This window comes from Quercus robur, chromosome 11, assembly GCF_932294415.1.
Source record: "Quercus robur chromosome 11, dhQueRobu3.1, whole genome shotgun sequence".
Lineage (NCBI taxonomy): Eukaryota > Viridiplantae > Streptophyta > Magnoliopsida > Fagales > Fagaceae > Quercus > Quercus robur.
In genome coordinates this window covers 40,833,031-40,856,672 of record NC_065544.1, presented here as the reverse complement: position 1 = coordinate 40,856,672, position 23,642 = coordinate 40,833,031, and the positions used below count along the sequence as shown (strand labels likewise).

Sequence of the window (23,642 nt, the reverse complement as noted above, 5' to 3'; positions counted from 1 at the left end):
CACAGTCTAATTTATCTAACAGTTACTAATTTGAAGGTTCACAATAAACATATCAAAGTCTAGATTATCACACTAACATCAAGTAGATTCGAAGTAAACATAAATTCAATATAATTTAAACTAAATTACAAAGTTACAAAGAAACACTTAAAAGCATATATTCTTCCCTAAGGCCTATGAAGTATGAACTATGAGATATTCTCTTAAGAAACTAGATTACAATAATATCAATTTTTTTTTTATTGTTTGTAATATCTATTTCGGAACAGAATATTTATTTTGCAATTTGTCTTCATCGCAAACGATACTTTTATTTTAAAAACTATTACAAGAATTGCCACATAAACTTAATTTTTACAACGGTACGCTTCCTATTGCACCACTTGTCATGTTCTTAATAAACCATGAAAATTTTTAATTAATATCAATCAGTTACGTTAATATGTTATACATTCCATGCTTTTGTTATAGGGACAACAACATTCCTTCAACTAGCCCCAAAGTGTCACTCCTTTCCATCATTGATTTTCTACTAATCTATATACAATAATTTTATAAATATATAAAAATTTACTATATCAATAAATAAATGACGTAGTTACAAGTTAAAATGAGAACCAATCAAGACTTGTCTAGCTCGTTAAAATGATGTGAAAGTTAAGATAAAATGCGGCTACACAAGTGTTTACACTATGCCTTACTAGTACCCAATTATGTCTCCCCCCACCTTAAACCCTCCAATTCCAACACCTCCACAGTTATTCCACTTTGAACTCTTCAGTCTTCACTCAGAAATCCAAGGGCTTCAAGATCTTATCCTCCAACACACAACTATTGCGCTTTAGAAATAACACAATTTCTAAACAAAAAGTGTTTTCACAATTTCAGAAATGACAACCCCATATCCCTCTCATTTGTTATCTGCTCCCACCTTCCACGCTTCCAACAAAATGGCTCTCAGAATTCATTCTCCTCCGTTTCAGAGGTTCAAGGTGAGCTTTTTCGATTACTTTCAGTAAGTGTTGAGAATTTTTGTATCCATAGAAGTGTTCCCTTATTGAATGTGGTGCATATGGGGCTAATTGGTAATGGGAAAATGTGAAATTTTTCTCTCTTTTTGTGCGGATTCTTTTTTCCCATTTTATATGTAGTAAATGGATTTCTGTTTACAATTCTTACCTGGGTGTTTAAGCTTATTGGTTTTTAATATGTTTGGAGGTCTATTTCTTTATGTTTCTTCCAGTTTATATGCTTGTCTGCTTGGAGAAGTGAGTTTAGGAAATAGATCTTAAGAAATTCTGGTAAATAGAAGTTTTATGGTCATGAAAATATGTATTTTTGGGGGGGGGGGGGGGGGGGGGGGGAAATATGGTGATTTTGTTGTTGTTGTGTATTATTTGGAATTTATGGAAATGGGTTTTTTCTAGAATAGAATTTTGTTAAATAAATTGATGCATTGATTTTCATTTTTCTGTTTGTTGCTTTTGGTTTTTAGACTATTATAAAGGTTTAAATGGTAATACACTATCGGTACCTAAGCTTTAGGCCATGAGTGATTTTAGTCCATAAAATTATATGGCTAAACTAAAAACTATCACTTCATCACTCTGTTGAGCGCATTGAGGACTAAAAGCAATCACTTTTAACTATGTTAGTGACTAAAGCAATCATTTTGGTTTTAAGGGTCTGTTTGTGGATAAGTTTGGTCGATGGATTATGGAAGCGGCTCCTATCATGTGGAACATGATGGAGCCAAGTTGACCTTCAATGGACCAAGAAAGAGTAAAATACGGTTTAAAATTAGCGGCCTGTTTGTTTGAAAAGCTTGCTGTTTGGTTCAATATTGCCTTATACCCTGTAACAAAATGCATTCAATTTCTGAGTGTCAATTTCTATGCGATATCGATTAAAAATTTAAAATTGTCTTCCATGGATATGTCTCATTCCTGATGACCATACTTTTGAGTAGAATTTATAGAACTCTTTAGCTAAGATCACTTGGAGAAACAGGTCACACATGCAACTTCATATACACCTCTCTCCTTCTTTTATCATGTAAGGTCTAACAAATATGCATCTAGAGAGTAAAATATGTTTTTATGATGAACGATTAATTTAGAGTGATGAGCCAATATGTTTTTTTTTTGGCTGGGTTAGTGACTTTTGGTTTTGTAAACACAACTAACTATTTAGGACACTGCTTTAGTGTCACACCAATGCAAAATCTTTTGTATCATCAATCATCACTGCTGACATATTAAATTATTGTTTCTGGAGAGAGAGAGAGAGAGGTTATGAATTATGATACTATTAGGTAACACTCTGGCATCCATAAAGTAAGGATTTTATTGAAGATGAATTTGCCACTTTAGATCGAATAAGCATGAGCTCAAATGGCATTTCCTCTTCCTATCAGAATGGGGTGGAGGGTGAGGTTGTGGGTTTAAGACCTACTGGGTGTGTAAAATTTCGAATTCCCTCCCCCCCCCCCCCCCCCCCCCCCCCAAAACGCCAAGAAAAAATGAAGCCAGTGTAGGGTTTAACTTTCAATATATTCCCCATGTATTTCATTTAAATTTCATGCCTTTTGGCAGTATTATTCTCTGCCTTGTAGCTATCTCAATTAACAGCTGAACTAGTTTAGCCTTAAATGCTTTACTGGGTTGGGTGTGGTTGGGTTGCATGCTTTCATTGATTAATGGGTTTATTTTGTTGTAGCAGGGGTCGCCACAGTATGTCAAAGAGCAGAACTGTAGTATGAGTTTTAGACAATTTAGGGCATTTCAGAGTACTAGGCCCAAAGTATTGTGTGCAATAAATATGTCTGCAGGCCAGTCTGATGATCATGGGAAATTCAAATTGGACCATCTACTGAATAAGGCAAGAAAATTGTGGGACAATTGTCCTCAATCAGTCAAGATCTTTCCGTGGAAAAAAGCACTGGGGAACTTTGGTCAACTCATACTTGACCTCACCCTGGCAGTTGTCAAATACTTATGTGTACCTTTACTGGCAGTTTCCTCCCTTAGTGAGATGTCATACTGTGCACATGAAAGGAAGCTTTTTCTTGTCCCTGTTCCACTTGTCATTGGGATTACTGTTGCTGGTGTCTTGAGGGAGACAGCACTGGATATATCTCCACATCTCAAGGTAAGGTTTTTAGCATTAATCAACTATATAGATTAACTAAGACATTAGTTGGGTAGAACATGAGAATTGTCAATTGAAACATCTTGTGCTGTGTATCCACATATGTTGAGAAATGGCATCATTTGATGCCTTAGCACTTATGTTTAATTCACTTCATGTAGAAAAAGTTGTGGATGATGGTGTTGAAGCTATATTTTCCATATTTTGCAATCTTAATTGAAGGTGTTTCTTTAGGAGCATTTTGTTCAGCTCCATCTATTGAATATAGGCTAGTGAGTTCTAGGTCAAGTGACACTTCCTTTCCCCTGCAAGAATAGGATCAAAGATTTTGGGTGTATTTGTTACATATTAGTGAAAGATTTTATTTTATTTTTAAATCATTAAAAGTAAATTAATGAAATTGACTATAACATGCTTTCTCTTTTTAATATTTTTGCTTCCAATATAAACTCCTCATATTTGTCATGCATCATTGAAAGGCCTATTACTTTGTGATTCAAGAGTTAGCCCATTTCTTAGTAGTATGTTTGGTTAGTGCTTCATTTTACAGGACTGTTTTTCTATGGATTAAAGTGGAGGGATATTCTAGTTAATTGATTTTTGTTTTTGTTATAGTTTATGTTTTATTTGATTGTCAGGATGCAGAAGTTCCCTGGCATCTGATTGCTATGGCAATTTTCTTCACATTGATCAAATTGCCAGGACCATATTACCCATATTGGGGGCGAATATTTATTCCACACTTTGCAAATGGGGGTTTATGGAGGACACTGTGGTTTGCATTTTTGTGGAATAGAAGACCCCAAAAGGAGACATTGCAGCAGAAATCTGTAAATGGTGGTCACTCTGAACTGGATAAGCTTTAATTCTAGCAGGCATAATATTTTATTGAATCAGGTACCTTTTTTTTCTTTTTTCTCTTTTTACTGAATATTTGAATCAGGTACTTGTTGCTTGAGAGAGAGAGAGAGAGAGAGAGAGCAGCTGTAGTGTTTGGACATCTTGTGTCCCACTCCATATAGTGCTGCTCATCTCATCTGAGACAGGGATATATACCAATTGTCTAATGGAAATGGTTTAAATATTGGTGATGTTAATTTGTGACAATTCTAAGTTATATTCTTTCACCAATCTGTTACTTGCCTATGCTAGCAGATGTTGGACAAAATTTATGTTTTAAGCTCTGAATAGAGCTGAGATAGAATATTATGTGATAAACACTGGGGATTGATTCATGCTTTTATTTGTGCTGATGTAAGCTCATTCTACTTTATTTAGAAGTTTTCTCAATCTCATTTTGTGAAATACTAAACTATAGTTCTTGTAATTGTGGATTCTTAGATTTCAATGATTTGTGAAGTTAATGCTAGGCTAGTACTAGGCCACTGTATTTGTGGCTTCTTAGATTTCAGTTCTCTTTTCTTTTTCCGTTCTCCTACATGTGCACATCACTCAACTCTGCTTCCGTTAGGCTGCTGGATTAAGGCTTCATTAACACTAGTGTTTTGGGTAGTGTACTGTAAGCTACCCAAAAAAGGACAATACCAATTTTTTTTTTCTTGCTCTTTTCAAGTTTCAGGCTCTGAGGAATAATATTTCCCTTTTGATTTGATACAGGTGATTTTTCTTTTCACCAATGAAGATATAAGAGATCAGATGATAAAAGCCATTCTCAAAAAGTTTTGAAGTAGGAATCAGCTCCTGCTAGAAGATTGACTTGTTGCTTATGGTGGTCTTGATGATTGCTAGAAATGTTTGACAAACAAACAGGGTTCCTGAGTGTGTTCTTGTACGGGTGAATGTATGCTTGCAGGAGTTTTTGTTGCAATGGTGAAAATTTCTTATTCTTCATAGTCTAGCATTTTAAAGCATCATGAGTTCAAAGAAATAACTAGATATTCATAAATCATGTAATCATATTATTTGAGTATACGTAAAATTTTGAAGCTATGTTATTCCTGTTCTCTCCTATCTTTGCACTACCCCATATTTGGCTTAATGCTAAAAGGAATTTCTTGGAGAGCAATGGAACATTGATCATTCCTCCCGTCCTTGTTTCTCATAGAGATTTGTGCATGAATGTTCAATGTTCCAAACCTGAATTTTGATAGCCAAAGTCTTGTATCCAATCCAGTTCATCTACTTCGACTCAATTGCCTTCTAGATGTGTTCATGGCTCTTTGCAATGTTTGGAGGGCAATGACACAAGTTTCTTGTCTACTTAGGTCTTTACCAGGGAAATCCTAGAGATAGGGGGTGAAGATTTTCTAATCAACACCCTACTTCGAGATTGAGTTATGATGTACACAATAACATATTAGTATAACTATCTATTCCAAAGTACAGGGACGCTTGCATTACGCACTACAGACTAAAAAAATTTGCAATGAATATCCTAGTTAGAGATAACGTATCTACTAGTATATTAATTTATAATAATATATATGTGTGTCGTAAATTAATCTGAAATTTAGATGTTAGTTACAAAATTTTATATACAGTATATATTGCAAATTCCTCCGTAATTTAGAATGAATATTTGATCAGTTGTCAGTATCCCTATTTCAAGCACATGTAAAGACTTTGGGCTACCTCATCAAGCTTTGCTAGTTTTGATGCCTGTGACGATCGGTGGCAAGTTATACTCTTTGAAAAATGACTTTTTCCTCTCGTGAATCTGATAGACTCAAACCATTCAACAATGAACTCACAGGGCCATCTATTTCGAGCAAAAGAGAATGGACTAATGGAGATCTCTTCATCTCCTCTAATTGCCATAACACAGTCATTCTACTTCTCATCATTGCCCAATGATGTACACCAAAATTTTATTGAGCGGTTAGGCGTGGTTTTTCAATTCATTATCAACTCTTTACTCAACACCACCTTTCACTACCACCCCTACTTCTCATCATTGTACTTCAGCCACGAAAATACCAAAAAATCAATCTCATTCGACTGCTTAATAGAGGCATTGGTGATTGAAGTTTGAACACCCAAAATGTTGATGATTGACAATAGGTTAGCTCTTTCTAAACTCATATCCTTTGGATCGAATGGTAAGTAAAATAAAATCCCTCATAACACATGACACTTGAATACCAAACAAAAGGTGATAAAGAGTGCATTTGGCCTAAGGTCAAGCAAACCTCTCTCTCTTTTTATAACAAAACTACCAATCTTTTTTTTCCCTTGAAAACTCTAGGGGCACATAAATGAGAAATTGTAGAGACAACCATTCTCACACCCAATTTGATAACTCGTTGACTTATGCAATTGTAAGTGATGGACATTTTCTGTCATGTGTAATCCATCACTTTACATTGACCACTCACAATCGCACAAATCAACAAGTTGTGAAATTGGGTATGAGAATATGTTCGTAGGCGAACTACACATAAATATTGATTAAAAAAAAACACAGTAGTCTTGAGTTATGGTGAAATAATTATTGAAACATATTCAATCTTATATTTAATTTCATAATATGTTGATTTATGCAACTGTGAGTGATGGACACTTTCTACCCACTCTTATATACATAAAATTACAGAATTTATCAATTTGTGAAATTGGGTGTAGATGTCCATACTCCATAGTATTGTTGGTTGTGGTGGGATTGCAAAGGGGAGTGAATTTTTCATTGCCTAAGAAGGTTGTTTTTTCTTTTTTGGGGAGAGGTTGAACCGTTGAAGCCAACGTTGGGTGTTCTTGAATTTGCAAAAAGTAGAACGACATCGTTTAGATATTTCATATCGTTTACGTATATGTATATTCGCTGACTCACTAATAAGTCAGTCTTCTCTTCTCTTCTCTCTCTCTCTCTCTCCTCATAAAAACAAACAAACAAAACCATTTCCCTCCGATCGCTTCCGTTCCCTCCACGGTTCCTCTTCCTCTACCCAACTCATTCCGTGACTCACTGAGTCACGCCGATTCCCTCCGCCATGAGCGACGAGCACGAGGACCCCAACCTGAACGCGCATTCCGAAAGCGTCGACGGCACCAAGCGGAAGATGGAAGAGGACATCCAACTCGCCAAGCAGAAAGCTCAAGAAATCGCCGCCCGACTAGTCGGCAGCGCCGAGTCCAAGCGCCCCCGACTCGACGACTCGTCCGAACTCGCCCCACTCTCTAGCTCCGCCTCTATCCCTTCCTTCCCTGGTATACAAAAAAGAAAATCTCTCTCTCTCTTTCTCTCTCTATTCAAATTCCTAAGGTTTCTAGGGTTTTAAAACTTGTACTGATATTTAAATATTTCCAAAAAAAAATTTAAATCTTAGCTCAATTAAATTCTGCAATTGCTCAAAAAGCGTTCTCATTTTGCTGATTTGGTGTTAAAATGTGGTAATTGAATGTTATCAAATACTATAATGAGCTTTCTTTTTGGTAATTAAGTTTAGGATTATTGTGTATTTGGCTATGACTGAAGCTGAGTGTCATGGATTGTTTCTATGAATTTTGGTTCAAAAATCAAATGTGAGTTGCGAGACTCGATGTTTGGATTTGGGAAATTATGCCTTTGGCTTGTGAATTCTGATTCTGGAATTCAATGGGTGCCTTGTATTGTAAGTTATATAAAAATATTCATGCATTTCATAAGTCTATGAGCAGAATTGGTGGCTTGGATTACTGTGTAGTTAAGGAAGGATGTAAATCAGTATTGTTAAAAAGTAAAAACACAAGCACGACACTCATTGAAGTAAAGCTCATTTTTTAACTTGCAAGGGAAAGATTCATAACTTCTGATACCACTACAACAACCAAAACTTAGTCCCAAAATTAGTCCGGGAGTTAGGGTGAGTCGTATGAATTCTTTTAAGCGATTCTATTCTATCCAAAGTCATATTCTATGTGACTTCCTTAATTGACAACTTAATTGAAATGTGATTTTTTACTATTTCTATCGATGTTAATTTTGGTTTTCCTCTATTTTTTTTGGTCCTCTCAACATGAATCAACTCACTCTTTTTCACTGGTATATTAGTTATCCTCCTTTGAATATAGTTAAACCATCTCAAGCGACTCTATCATCATTTGATTAATAGATGTCACTCCTATTTTTAAACAAATTTCCATATTTTGAATCTTACCTTTCATTCTAATTTCATTTATTCATCTTAACATCTTATTTCAACTACATTCATTTTATGAATATGTTGCTTATTAATAGTCCAGCATTTAGTACCATAGAGCATAGCTAGTCTCATAGCAGCCTTATATAAATTTTCCTTTAGCTTAATCAGTATTTTACGATTGCACATTACTCATGATGTGCTTCTCCACTTCATCCACCCTACAGCTGCTTTATGATTCACATTCTCTTGAATCTCTCCATCTTTATGAATTATTGATTGAAATATCTAAAGTTCTTTATCTTTTTATCTCTTGACCATTAAGTTTTAATGGCCCTTCCATCTTTGTTTCTACATTTACTAAACTTACTAAAATTACATCCATGACATCGAATATAGTAATAATTTTTATTTTATTTTAAAAAGGTCCAAAACTCCAAATCTAAATATCCGATGAGCTCTAGCTCAACTGGCCTCCTTCCTATGAGATGAAGGGTGAGGTTGGGAATTGGAGAGACTGACTGAGAGCATGTGTAACTTACCAATAGAGATATTTATATGGCAAGGAAAAATAAAGAATACTAAAAGAAGTTTTTCCTAGAAGAGAAGAAGCCAAAAAAGGTGTGCAAGCAAAGGAACAACCAAATAAGCAAGAAGAGAGAGTTTTGAAGCAGTATGATGTCTTTGTGTTGGTTTTATAAAGAAGTGTAGCTTTGAAGCAGTATGATGTCTTTGTTTTCAATTACATTTGCAGTTTGTCGATAAGTTTGTGTATTTGGTAGAATTATGAAACTTAGAAGGGAAAAAAAAAGTTGAATTATGAAACTACCAACCAACGTATCATGTCTTCTCTTTACAACTTTTTCACATTTTTTTTCCTTTTTACTTCTCTGATAAACATTAATTAGCTTATTCGAGTTCATATTAGAGGTTTTATGTTGTGTAGACAATTTAACTATTGATTTCATGTGGTCATCCACCTCTAATCAGAATTTTGACCTTTTTTTATCTGCATTTTGTTGCCTTTTTATATTTGCACATATGAGCTTGTGGTAGCATACGTGGGTGATCTACTGACCATTGATGTTTATTGTGCATATGTCTCCAGAGCCGTTTGTAGGCTGTGTGACTTCTTTTCTGGGGATGGGGGTCCTCATCGTCGTAGTAATTGCTAATCAGTGGTAACTGTCTGGGGTTGATATCATGCATCTAAGATCTCTTTTCATGGATAATTTTCCCAACTTGTATAACTTTATTTTCTACTTTTGGAACATTTTTTCGTTTTATAATTCTTTATAGTGTTATGAATATCCTGAATTGGGACCTCCTCTACTGTTTAAAATTTTCCCATTTTACTGTCTCCTTGCTCCTCATTTTAGAACTTGCACAAAAGTTTCCTTGTCTGCTGTTTGCTGACTCACTGGCTGTTTCAGTTTCTTTTGCTTCTCAAACAGCTCAATATCATGGTTTACAAGGCACAAGTAAGAGAATTAGTATTCCAAATGGCAAGGTACTTGGTCATTGACTTACCTCTCCTGAAATGCTCTTTGCATGCTGCTGGTGAAATTTATATTCCCATATTTCGTTTATAGGTTGGTGTTATTATTGGGAAAGGAGGAGAAACGATAAAATATCTTCAACTTCAATCAGGGGCAAAAATCCAGATAACCAAGGATGCTGAGGCAGATCCTTATTCTCTGACGAGGGATGTGGAATTGACGGGTACGTCAGAACAAATTAGTAGAGCAGAACAGCTTATCAAAGATGTAATTGCAGAGGTACTGTTATGGTTAGATTTTTTTGTGTATTGATGGCACTAGCATTTGAAGATCCAGTTCTCTGTATGGATGCATCTAATAATTTTGTTGAACAGACGGACACTGGGGCCTCTGCTCCATCTCCAAATCAGGGATTGAATATCATGCAACCTGGAGCTGAACAGTTTTCAATGAAAGTTCCTAACACTAAGGTAAATCTTTTTTATTTTTCTTCTCTTCAGTTGATACTGAGAGTAATGCTTCGCATTTGCACTGATGTTGTCTGTAGGTTGCTTTGCTCATTGGCAAGGGTGGTGAGACTATTAGAACCATGCAAAGCAAGTCAGGAGCTCGTATTCAGGTTTGTAATTCAAGGGAATAAACTTTGAATTTAGAGGGGTATTTATTCGTTCTCAGGCATTATATATACTCATAAATTCTGCAGCTTCAAGGTCGTATGTCATTTTAACCTGATATTATGTCCATGCGTCTTATTTTCATGTTTTTGTAATTCTAATTTGTTGTGGGATAGGCTAGAATCGCTAGATGGTAAATGAGAATTTGAATTAAATCACTGAGGAGTAATTTATGAATAAAATATCTGAGAGTAGGGTGTTTTTTCAGAAGAAGACAAGTAAGGACTGGCTAAAAACTTATGATTTGAAGAAGACAATTGACAATTAGGGTTTATGGATTGAATGTGTTTTAATTTGACTACATTGATTGCTTGAACTTTCTGGAACAAAGTAAACCATGCTGGAAATTAAAAAGGGATGAGAAGGCAAATGGGCATAACACGGTATTGTTCATGATCAAAGATTTTGAGTTGCACCTTATAGAGAGACAACACTTATTAGTAATCCAGTTAGTTAAGTTTAGTTAGGACTCTCATTACATTTTAAAGAGAAATTGTATATAAACAATGTGTTGAATCAGAGAGGTATTGTGTCCTGTTTGGGGTGTACTCAAACATCTTAGAGGTATCTAGCTTACAAAAACTTGCAACTTCTTGGCTGTAATGCACTAATACTTTCACACTCTTCTGTTTATATATATTGTTTTGGGAGGAGGGGGGGGGGGGGGGGGGGGGGGGGGGTTTACTGAGGAAAAAAAAAGTATATATTTGCTTGTCTTAATTAGAAAAAGTCAGAATTGTTAGATATGGCATGAATAATCTTGCATTATATATGACTTCTCAAGTTTGAATGTCATTTATATGTTTCTTTCTCAGATTATTCCATTGCACCTGCCTCCTGGCGATACATCAACAGAGAGGACAGTTTATATAAATGGATTGACAGAGCAAATTGATTCAGCAAAGGAATTGATTAATGATGTAATCAATGGGGTGAGTCATTGGCTGGTCCATTGGATTGATATTTTTAAATTTGGTGATTTATTTCATAGCTAAAATTGCAATTATAGTTGACAAGGTTATGAAGAACTGGCATTCCTTTGTACTATCGAATTCTTCCAAGTCTTTTCCATGATCAATAATTTCTTCATAAGAATGTGATTAATTTTCTACTTTCAGTTGATGTGTTCATATACATTTGTGGCACTGTTTTGCTGGGTGAAACCCCAAACTGAAGTTCTGAAATTCATTTGAAAGCAGTTTATGTTTTTGTTACCATTTTGCCTCTGGTAAGAGGTGAAAAAGAAAAAAGGAAAAGAAAAAGGAAGAATAATTATTTTTTGATGAGGTCATCTTTTATGTATTTACTTCAAAGTTAATGCAATTAGAGCTATTTGTATCCTGGCTATATCAAAACTGTTCTCCTGATTAAATCCTACTTGCACGTGAATTTGTTCAGAAGCAGACTTGGGACCAGTACATGACAATTAAACTTTGGATGACTGTGCTGGAACCAAGATAACAACTGCCATCCCTGCTAATGTTCCAATTCTTATTATAACTTAGTTGTTGAGATGTTTTGTTCGAGTCATTGGAGCATTCATCTAGACCTTTCTAAAGAAATGCTAAAACATCCATCTTCATGTTTGAGTCCTCAACATGTAATTTACTGGACTGTTGCTTCTTGGTTAGTTCTGTGTGTTTATTTTTTGTACCTGGTTTGCTTTCTTCAGAAACGTATAGTAAATCCATCTGGAGCCAATAGCTATATGCAGCCAGCTTACCCTCCTCCTAGTTGGGCTCCCCCAGTACAACCTCTGATGCAGCAGCAGCAGCAGCAGCCAGCTCAGTATGGGTACCCTTATAATACAACTTCGGCTTACTATGGTAACTATCCTACTGCCCAGGTAGCAGGTTGGGATCATTCAAATCAATCCATGTCTCAACCATCTCAGCAAAGCACTGGATATGGTTATTATGCACAACAAGGTCACGTGGGTTCAGCTCCACCAAACCCTAGCTACAGCTACGGTCAGACACCCCAAGCCACCAACTATGGTTATGACCAGGGATACTCTCAGCAGCCACCACAGTATGGACAAAACCTCTCAAGTCAGCCTCTGCCTATTGAGCAGCAGAAACAATCAGGATATGGACCACCTGCTGTGTCACCACAACCGAATGGAACTCCCTCCCAAACTACTCATCCATCATCTACTTATCCACCTGCTTACAGTCAGCCAGTGGCTGACCCTCAAGCTGGGTATTGGGCATATCCAAGCAGCACAGGCCAAGCACCAGCTCAAACAGGTTATGATCAATCTGGTTACTCTCAAACAGGTTTTGAAGCGCAACAAGGAGTCCAAGCCCCTACACTTTCAACTCAGCCAGTGTATGGACAAGGTGGGTATCCTCAACCAGCACCTGCACCAGTCAATTATGATCATGGGACAAATCCTCCTGCTTACTACGGACAGCCACAAACCCAGTCACAGCTACCAACCAATGGGTTTGTACAACCATCAGTTTCTGGAGCTGAAAGAAATGTCGATGGGAATTCAGACGCAGGTAATGGCTCGAATCTTGATGTACAAGAAACCATTGGCTCTCAAAGCTGAAGTTTCTTCTGATTAAGGACATTCTCTTCACATTTTTCCAGTCTTTTTGTCTATTTACCTGGACAAGAATTCTTGTTGCTCTTTTATAACATCTGCTAAGTGGCGGATGCTACAATCTAGGCTTAAAATGTAGTCATGAACCCTTTTTATTCATGTTTGTTATTATTGAAAACCTGTGTCAGCAGTTCTAGCAGATTGCAATTTCTTATTCTTGCCTCTTCTTGATTTGACCACTGCAAATTGTTAAAATTATGGCTTCCCCAAAATGTGGTGCCTGGTGGCTCTGGTATTTTGTGCATTTGCAAGGAGACAATTTTTGACCCGCATGCATATACATTTGGTGAGTTTGGATACATTTTAATCCAAACTTTGGTTGTCAAAATTGAATATCGAAAATTTTGTGGGAGTTATATTGTGATGACTAAACAACAAGAGGGTGAAGTATAATATATCCTAATTGATGGATAAATTTGTGTCCCAAAATGCAAAATACTTAAATTTGGGTGGAACTATAATAATTTCATTTTTAATCTAAAATATTTAGAATTCAAAATATCAGTACTGAAAATCTATTGACTAAATTGTGATGGGACAAGGATAAATTGTAACTTTCCCAAAAAGTAAAATGGTCTCAAATTGCTAAGGTCTTGGACTCGCTGTGTACTTGATCAAGTTGATCCCCAGTCAAATGTTGACATTTTCATCTTATTCTGAAGTTGGAATCCAAAATAAATTACTACAAGCCTTAATCGTTCTAACAAAGGTTAAAATAAAACAAAAGTGTTCAAAATTTATTGTGGAGTGTGTAGAAATCAAAATTTTACAAAAATTGTGTACAGGATGATCTGTAATAGCATTAAAATGTACACGAACTTATCGGTTAAGTAGAAACATTAGCCCTCCCATAAACCAAGATGCAACTTGCGGTCTCATTTGGAAGTCAAAAATCCATGAAAGGCTCAAAATGTACTTGTGGCGTATTGCTGCAAATTGCTTACCTACTAAAGATCGTTTAGCCAGACTCTATGATTTAGATGATGTCCTTTGCCCTCTTTGCAAAGATGCTGAAGAATCTAGCCTTCATCTCTCTATCTCTTGCCCCTTTACGAGAGCTGTGTGGTTTAATTCCCAATGGGGACTAACGTTAGAAAATCTGAACTTAAACTCTCCTTCTCATCTTATTGGGCTCTTCCTTAATCCTCCCGCTGAAGGTAATATTGTGGGAGTTAAAAGGGATGAATTCTTATTGTTTGGGGCTGTCATTTGCGAAGACATTTGTAGGGCTAGAAGCCAAGTTATCTTTGAAGGCAAAGAAACTAATCCAATTGAGCTATGCCAGAAAGTTGATAAGTCCATAGGTGAGCACAAAATGCCCATAGCAACTCATTTGGGCTTCCAATTGCCGAAACAAGTTCAAAGGTGGAAGAAACCACCCAGAGATTCAATCAAAATAAATGTTGATGCTGCTTTCAAAGATGATAAATCCTCCATTGCAGCGGTTGCTAGAGATTGGAGAGGTGAAGTGGTTTTTGCATGTGCTAAGAGAGTATATTCCAACCTCTCTCTTCAGGCAGAAGCAGAAGCCATTAAATGGGCTTTAAGTTTAGCTAAAAGTATTGATGCAGCTGCTATAATTGTGGAAAGTGACTCCAAAGGCTGTGTAGACGCTTTAGCTCCTTCTGGTAATCAGGTTCCCTGGAGAATTAGAGGTTTATGCAATGAAATTCTCAACTTGTTGTCACTTATTCCTGGCGGTCATGTCGCCTGGATCCCTAGGGGAGCAAATAAAGCAGCTCATTCTCTAGCTAAGTGGTCATTTGTGAATAATGTTTTTGGTTCTTTCGATGTAGGTTTCAGCCCTTCCTGTTTTGAGCTTATCATTACGGATGAGACTCTTTTTTCCTCTTTGTAGTTCCTTTGTCTTGTGAATAAAATTTCTTGTTCATAAAAAAAAAAAAAAAAAAAAAAAAAAAAAAAAAAAAAAAAGAAAGAAAGATAACAAGAGACAAGTAGCCACATATTCAATTTTGATGTCTCTTCGTTCTACCACAAAGCAATGCTCCTTGTAATTCTCTTGCACAAATTGAGGCAGAAGCTACTCTTCTCGCATTCTCTTCAGTTGCTCTCCATGGCTGCAAGTTTTTCCATTTTGAAGGTGATGCAAAAATTATTCTTGACCCCATGATTGATCCAAACCTGAGATTAGGAGAAAGAAACATTGAATTACATTAAGGAGCATAGAGTATCGGAGTTTGTTGTAAGTGTATTGGGAAAAAGTGACTACCTTTAAATTAAAAAAAAAAAAAAAAACACACACACACACACACACTCACATGCCTTTTAACTAAAAGTTGAATAAATTATATATTTCTGGACAGGGATAATAATTAAACTAGAGGGCGTCGTTATCAATCCCAAAATCATTATATATATATATATATATATATTAAAACATGAATCATTGAATCTCAAGTGAGAGAATATGAGATTCTACCATATATATGATGCATTTTTCGAAGAAAATTCTTTCATTTAGCCTTCCTCTCATATTTTATTCCAAGCGTAATGGCTTAAGATTTTGTCATGTAGCGCATTTCTTAAGAATAAAATAGAATATTCTTTATTTAGCCTTCTACTTCAGCAAAATATTTAATAATTTGTTTAATAATTTTTATATTTAGCAAAAAACAATAGCGTTTTTCTTTTTTAACAAAATTTTGAATTATTATCATGTGTTTAATGCAAAACATGCATTCATTTTGAGTATGGATTTTTTTTACAGGTGGTACACTAATTAATTAGTAATATATAAAAAAGGAGTCTATATGGTCCCTTTTTTTCTCTCTTAAAATAAGTTGGGAGAGAGGATTTAAATTTGGGTTCTTCAAGACCCTCAGTCAGTTGCAGTGAAGAAGCAGAGGTGTTGGCTTGTCGAAAAACTCTTGAATTCGCCATGGAGTCAGGTTTTACTAAGATGATAATAGAGGGTGACAATGTTGCTGTCATGAAAGTAGTGGCAAGCACTTCAGGCGATCTTTCGTTGCTGGGACATGTGTATGAGGACATCAAATGCAGCATTCATGGTTTGCATTTTGCTGATATAAGTTGTATTAGAAGAGGGGGAAACAATGTTGCCCATATTTTGGCCAAATACACTAGAAATATTGATCATGAATTGCGTTGGATGGAGGATTTTCCTCCCCCAGTTATAGAAGCCTTGTATTAGGATTGTTTAAACATGAATGAATGAATATTTGCTTTGCTTTCAAAAAAAAAAAAAATTTGGGTTCTTCAAGCAATACCAATAAGACACAAGAGTTTTTGTGATTTATAATTTTATATGGTTATTTTATAAAAATTATTTTAAAAGATAGTTCATTTTGAATATGATATTTCCACTCAAGTTTAGTTGCCTTAGTAATAATTGAAACAAAAAATATATATAAAATAAAATTTTTTTGATGACACAATAAAAAAAATATATAGAAAAGAAGTATATATTTGTAAGTCAAAGAAGTTTTTGTTTCTTTAATAGAGAAATTTTATTTATTAAGAACTTCATACGGGAAAAGAGAATGTTACCACTTATCCTTATTTTATAGTCATGATAATATGAAAAATTCTCTTTTAGCTTTGTCAAAAATGGCATACCAAAACAAAGTTTGTAAAATAATCCATGTTATTTGTACGGAGGAAATAACAAAAAAGTAAAATTAAAATGAAACTAGTAAGAAGGATATTTGCATTTTTATTTTATTAAAACGATGTTTGCATTATTGAGTAGTATGATCAAATCACAACAAGCAATATATGCCTATTTATATGAGTTATTATCACTGTTTTAAAAACCGGACCAGCCGGTCCGACCGGTTCAACCGGGAACCGGGGACCAATCCGGTCCGGTTAAAAACCCCAAAACCGGCCAAAAATCGGGGTTGAACCGGAAATTCTAAAAAAAACGGTTCTATGTCCGGTTCGGTTTTTAAAACCATGGTTATTATATCAGGCAAATTTTTAAAATTTGTAAATGCATATAATATGATCAAATAACAATACTGCTTTTATTGTTTTTTTTTTTTTTTTTTGTTATAAAATTTAACACTAAAAATTACAAATTTTTTACAAGGAAAATTATTGAGATATTGGAGAAAACTAATACTAAATTTGTGAAGAAGAGAGAAGTGCGCATGTTCAAGAAGCTGGCTACTGTATTTAGCTAAGCAGAGATTAGAGAAATGTGTGCTAAACATATTTTTCAAGAAGCATGCTATTGTGTACAGATCTTCTACAGAATATAAGGCTTTGGTTACAATTGCTGCAGAATTATGTTGGATTTGGATGGGGCTTAGAAATTTTGGAATTGAGATGCTACTTCATAGGATGGGATGTCATATTCAATTGAATGGATATATTATAGCAAAATACTTTAAATTCTTAAATAATTTTGGCAAGCAACATGTTCATGCAAAACCTATAAAAAAATTTTAAAAAAATTATTATGTTTGTGAACACAGTGTTCATAAGCCAAAATTTTTTATGAACACATTATAAAAATATAATATTATATTTTTAAATCAAATCTACACGTTAACAAACTTTTTTATGAATACATAACTATATTTGCTAAACAGTTCTTTACAAGAGAATGATCTCTTTATTAGCAAATTTGTCAAGGAAGAGTGATATTATTTTCCTAAGTCCTTTTATAATACTTAAAACTTTCAACTATTTGTGACAATTTTTCCATGTTTCTCTCTTTTTGGAATAACAGTATGGTTGGTGTTAAATGTTTTAAAACTAAATTGGAATATTTGGCACATCTGCTTCCACAATCCCACTTCATTTAAATGCTAATGGGTTTGTTTAAATAATTTGGTGGAGCAGAAAATGTACTTTGAAAGTTACTGTTATGCGTAGATTTATAAATTGTATTAAATTTTTTGTTTCAATTTTTTATTATCATCAAAGATTGAAAGTTGTAAAAGATCCTAAGAGTGTAAAGGCTCTCTCGTAATTAATTAGTGAGGTACAAGCGAAAATATCATCCATAGGATCACATGAAATAGGATTAAATATGGCAAAGAGGAATTAATGGTTAATTGTCTACACGGCTACATGTAAGGCGGGAAATTCTTACCTAGTCCCGAATTACAAGGTCACCAAGCTGACCTTGTAGTCCCAACCAATAAAAACAACATAGGCCAGATAAAAATGCTGACATCATTTAAATTATCCAACTTAGCAACCATAGCAAAATGATGATAGTGTGCCGGTCTTCTGTTAACATTAGGCATTAGCCAGATGTTTTCAAAAATTCTCGGGACCCGCCTCAATTTCAAATTTCAAATTTCAAATTTCAATCCACCACTTGTTTCTCATATTTCATTTCTCCTCTGAAACATAAAAATGAAAATCACTTTCTTGTAGCTCTCTCCTAATCCGACATAGCCACACTCCTGCTGAAAAGTCTCTGCTCCCCTGCCTTGCCATTATGAAAGGGGATGAGCTCGACAGTGAAAACGGGGATAGAGAAGATGTATCTAGAGAACTACCTTGATTTCGTTCTCTCTAACAAGCAAACCGATCTCACTGCCAAGGTTTGTGTGTGTGAGTTTTTCCAGTCTTTCACCTTGTTTCTAAATTACTGAACATGTATATTAGTATTAGCCTCTGTTTGATTGCCCAGAAATTGAAGGTGGAATCAATTGTAAATGTCTTAATTAACCATTGTTTGGTTGTCGAGAGAATGTAGAAAAGAATAGGAGATGTTATTTATTTCTTTTTTCTAATAATTTTTGTTTTGCTGTTTCCATTGTTGTGCAATTTTTGTCTCCTTTCAAAAGCTCAATAAGTGTGTTACACTCTTACTCAATTAAGTGTTGTTTTACGTTTCTGTCTATATTGCTCTGAATTATCAATGAAGCTCTTGTTGGGACCCAAATAATATTATCAACAATATTAGCAATCCAAAATAACAATCACACACAATAACACAAATATTTACGTGGAAAACCCTTTCTCTTTGAAGGGAAAAAATCACGGGACAAACTTCAAATAATTTCACTATTATCAAATCAATTATAATAATTCTTGTGTAAGTCTCATGGCTAAAGAAAAATCTCTCTTATTTTTCTTTACTCTCACACACACACTAATTATCTCTTTCAGAGGCGGCACACACTTTGCACTCTCCTTTTTATTTTCTTCTCCATGCACAACTCTCTCTTGGCTGTCTTCTTTTTCTCTAAGCGGCTCCCTCTTGGTTGCTCTTTCTTCTTTTTCTTTCTTGTGCGGCTTCCTCTTTCTTTGCTCTTATACATACTCTCTTTGTATCTTCTCGAAGGTGGCAGTACCTTACTCTCTCCTTCCTTTTGCGTTCCTCCCAAGCGAAAATCCATTTTCTCTCTCTTGGTTTCACACTTTATTTTCCCTCTCTCCATAGGGAAGCTTTTGGGCCAAAGCCATCAAATTCTTTGTAGCATTGTCTATTTATAAGACTGTTTGCTATTTTTTCTTGGACTAGGAATACATTACCTCTTTAACAAGGAGTCTGTTTCCTCTTGGACTAGGAATATATTACCTCTTTAATAAGGAATAAATTTTCTTCCACACCAAGGAATAGTCTTTCCTTCTATAACAAGGAAATCCAAATATTTTTCCTTCTTCAACTAGGAAACCTAATTGACTTTCCAAGTCACAATTGGAATTTAAGGCAATTTCCAAACAATCTCCACCTTGACTCAAATTCTATCAATTGCCCTCAACTATCTTCTTTCCTCTTGGGATAGCTCCTACCTTAATCAAGTAGTCCTCTTTTCCTCTTGGAATAGCTCCACCTTAATCAAAGCAATCTCTTCTTTTCCATCTTAATTCACACAAAGAGTCATCCACTAAATCAACCAAGCTCTAATACTACTGTTGGTCTTTTCTTTCACAACATTATGCGCAACTGATCTTGCTAGAGTTAATCGAATAACTCCCAATACCTGTCTATCAAGAAGATTCCATTCTTCATCCTTCATAGTTTCATGTTTTGTCCCCAAACGAGACAAATGCAATTTCTTCCCATAGAGATAATCTTCAATCTACATCCTCCAATATGCGAAGTCTGTTCTATCAAATTTCTCAATTCCTGAACCCTTGCCTTCTTCTCCGACCATCGCTTCCACTCTAACCTTAGCTCTGATATCACTTGTTGGGATCCAAATAATATTATCAAAAATATTAGCAATCCAAAATAACAATCACACACAATAACACAAATATTTACGTGGAAAATCCTTTCTCTTTGAAGGGAAAAAACCACGGGATAAACCCCGAATAATTTCACTATTATCAAATCAATTACAATAATTCTTGTGTATGTCTCACGACTAAAGAAAAATCTATTTTGTTTTTCTTTGCTCTCACACACACACACATTATCTCTTTTAGAGGCGGCACACACTTTACTCTCTCCTTTTTATTTTCTTCTCCACGCACAGCTCTCTCTTGGCTGTCTTCTTTTTCTCTAAGCGGCTCCCTCTTGGTTGCTCTCTCTTCTTTTTCTTTCTTGTGCGGCTTCCTCTTTCTTTGCTCTTGCACATACTCTCTTTGTGTCTTCTCGAAGGCGGCAGTACCTTACACTTTTCTTCCTCTTATGTTCCTCCCAAACGAAAATCCCTTTTATCTCTCTTAGTTTCACACTTTATTTTCCCTCTCCCTATAGGGAAGCCTCTGGGCCAAAGCCATCAAATTCTTTGTAGCATTGTCTATTTATAAGACTCTTTTGCTATTCCCTCTTGGACTAGGAATACACCTCTTTAACAAGGAGTCTATTCCATCTTGGACTGGGAATACATTACCTCTTTAATAAGGAATAGATTTTCTTCCACACCAAGGAATAGCCTTTCCTTCTATAACAAGGAAACGCAAATTAATTTTTCCTTCTTCAATTAGGAAACCTAATTGACTTTCCAAGTCACAATTGGAATTTGAGGCAATTTCCCAACAACTCTTAGCTTTTATTTAGTTCTAGAGAAAATGGAAGAAAAAAAAGACCGGATGAACTAAAATCAAGGTTATCTTTTTCCATTTCCATTCCCACAACCTTTCAGCAACCAAAGCAAAACAATAGTCACCAATCTAACATGTCAATCAAAGCGCATCTCAAGAATTAGAGGTCAATGCTAAACGACTCCTTTATGAACAAAGATCAAATTCAAAATTCCAATTTTAATTTCTATCAAATAGCTCAGTCAATTTCCATAAGGAGCAACTAAATCCTTCATAAGACTATATCTAAATGGAAAAGATAAACTTGATTTTAGTTCATCTAGTCTTTTTTTTCTTCCATTTTCTCTGGAACCAAACAGAAGCTAAGAGCTTCATTGCTGATTCAGAGCAGTATATACAGAAATGTAAAACAACACTTATTTGAGTAAGAGTGTAACACACTTATTGAGCTTTTGAAAGGAGACAAAAATTGTACAACAATGGAAACAACAGAACAAAATAAAATTAGAAAAAACAAATAAATAGCATCTTCTATTCATTAATTTGAGATTTTAATTTATAAAAATAAATAAATAAATAAAAACTCTCATATTTGATATTTATTATTTCCATGCATGAAAAGATAATGTAAGGGTATAAGAGTCTTTGCAGCAACTCCCAAAAAAATAAAAAATAAAGCATAATGTATATATCAAACGCGCCAAATCCAAACGGCAACGAGTTTTATCCCCATAGATCTCAAGTCTTTAAGACTCGAGTTTTATGCAAAAAAAATTTCACCTATAGTAGCGTTTTTAAGCCTTACAGTGACGTTTTAAAGCCCTATAGCGGCGTTTTCCTGCAAAATTTTTTATAAGTACAGGTTTAGGGAGTCCTATAGTGACGTTTTTAAGCCCTATAGTGACGTTTTATAGTCCTATAGCGGCGTTTTTATTCAATTTATGGAAATCGAGTCTTTAAAACTCGATTTTCAAAAATTATTAGAAAAAACAAATAAATAGCATCTTCTATTCTTTGCTACATTCTCTCGGCAGCCAAACAATGGTTAATTAAGACATTTAAAGTTGTTCCACCTCCAATTTCTGGGCAATCAAACAGAGGCTAATACTAATATACATGTTCAATAATTTAGAAACAAGGTGAAAGACTAGAAAAACACACACACAAACCTTGACGGTGAGATCGGTTTGCTTGTTAGAGAGAACGAAATCGAGGTAGTTCTCCAGGGACATCTTCTCTTTCCCCATTTTCACTTTCGAGCTAATCCCCTTTCATAATGGCAAGGCGGGGGAGCAGAGAATTTTAAACAGGAGTGTGGCTGTGTTGGACTGGGAGAGAGCTACAAGAAAGTGATTTTCATTTTTATGTTTCAGAGGAGAAATGAAATATGAGAAACAAGTGGTGGATTGAAATTTGAAATTTGAAATTGAGGCGGGTCCCAAAATTTTTTGAAAATAGCTGGCTAACGCCTAATGTTAACGGAAGACCAGCACACTAACGTCATTTAGCTATGGCTACTGAGTTGGATAACTTAAATGATGTCAGCATTTTTACCTGATCTGTGTTGTTCTTATTGGTTGGGACTACAAGGTCAACTTGAGTTGGATAATTTAAATGATGTTAGCATTTTTATCTGATCTGTGTTGTTCTTATTGGTTGGGACTACAAGGTAAGCTTGGTGACCTTGTAGTCTGGGACTAGGTAAGAATTTCCCCATGTAAGGCATGTTTCTTTGAGAGATTGCTTAATGGTTAACAAAGTTGATGTTTATTGCGCACTAATAATAATTCTACAAGGGGTTAGAGTTTAAGTTTTCAAGATAGAATTTCATATACTTGTATACTTAGGCTAAAATAAGATTTTTATTTAAAAAAAAAAAAATTGATGTTTGAAACTTTGAATTGACTTCTTCCTCACCTTTTGAGTTTATATATTATATTGAGGGAAACCTGTTGTCCTATGAATTAGCATATTTAGAGTCTATTTGGAATTCATTTATTTTGCTAAAATTGAAATTTTTTTGCTGAAAGTAATATAGATAAAGGTAAAAGTTAGCTGAAATCATACAATGGGATTCATGCATAGTATCAAAAAGTACAGTGGCCCCATAAATAGTAGCAAAATAAGTTGAATAGTAAAATAAGCTGACTTTTTAATTTGGAGCCAAACACACACTTATTTTTTACCTTTTAACAGATAAACTAATAGTTTACCCATGTGGACCTTTGTATGTTACTGTTTTATGATAGTTTTGAGTTTGTATGATGAGAGATTTGAGATTCACTTATTTTGTTGAAACTGAAATTTTTTTTATTGAAAATACTGCAAACAAAGGTAAAAGTTAGCTGAAATAGTACAATAAGATTCATGAATAGTACCAAAAAGTGCAGTGAGGCCTATGAATAGTAGCAAAAATAAACTGAATAATAAAATAATCTGACTTTTTAATTTGAAACCAAACACACACTAGTATATTTCCATTTCTACAACCAATTTTTTTTAATAATTGATACCCATCAATTGGTTGCTCCAACTCTTCTATATCTATTTTTTTTTTTTTTTTAATCTTCTATATCTATTTTGTAGCATTTTTTAAATATGCTAAAAATTGTTATTATTATGGAACTTTGGCTTGTATTTATAATTTTATACTACTTTTACGAGGATTCTACATTTTGATGTCCAGTTTTGA

At 34.8% G+C, this 23,642-nt stretch overlaps 3 protein-coding genes across 5 annotated transcripts; all 3 read left to right on the top strand.

The window, feature by feature from the left end:
• Positions 1 to 692: 692 nt before the first annotated feature.
• LOC126706390 (uncharacterized) lies at positions 693 to 5,119 on the top strand. Of its 3 annotated transcripts, none has more exons than XM_050405805.1 (4): positions 708 to 992; positions 2,719 to 3,150; positions 3,789 to 4,047; positions 4,768 to 5,119. In XM_050405805.1, exons 1-3 carry the CDS (start codon positions 891 to 893, stop codon positions 4,014 to 4,016), a joined length of 762 nt encoding a protein of 253 aa, XP_050261762.1. In that variant the 5' UTR covers positions 708 to 890; the 3' UTR covers positions 4,017 to 4,047; positions 4,768 to 5,119. The 3 variants fall into 3 exon arrangements, with proteins under 3 accessions (XP_050261764.1, XP_050261762.1, XP_050261763.1); XM_050405806.1 differs by having other exon boundaries at positions 712 to 992; positions 2,722 to 3,150; XM_050405807.1 differs by lacking the exon at positions 4,768 to 5,119 and having other exon boundaries at positions 693 to 992; positions 3,853 to 4,001.
• A 1,824-nt stretch (positions 5,120 to 6,943) lies between these two features.
• LOC126704609 (uncharacterized) lies at positions 6,944 to 13,148 on the top strand. Its single transcript, XM_050403641.1, has 7 exons — positions 6,944 to 7,314; positions 9,659 to 9,735; positions 9,818 to 10,003; positions 10,099 to 10,194; positions 10,272 to 10,343; positions 11,214 to 11,330; positions 12,071 to 13,148. Exons 1-7 carry the CDS (start codon positions 7,098 to 7,100, stop codon positions 12,953 to 12,955), a joined length of 1,650 nt encoding a protein of 549 aa, XP_050259598.1. The 5' UTR covers positions 6,944 to 7,097; the 3' UTR covers positions 12,956 to 13,148.
• A 771-nt stretch (positions 13,149 to 13,919) lies between these two features.
• LOC126705039 (uncharacterized) lies at positions 13,920 to 14,867 on the top strand. The gene has a single exon (XM_050403999.1). The coding sequence runs from the start codon at positions 13,920 to 13,922 to the stop codon at positions 14,865 to 14,867; it is 948 nt and encodes a 315-aa protein (XP_050259956.1).
• The last annotated feature ends 8,775 nt before the right edge of the window (positions 14,868 to 23,642 follow it).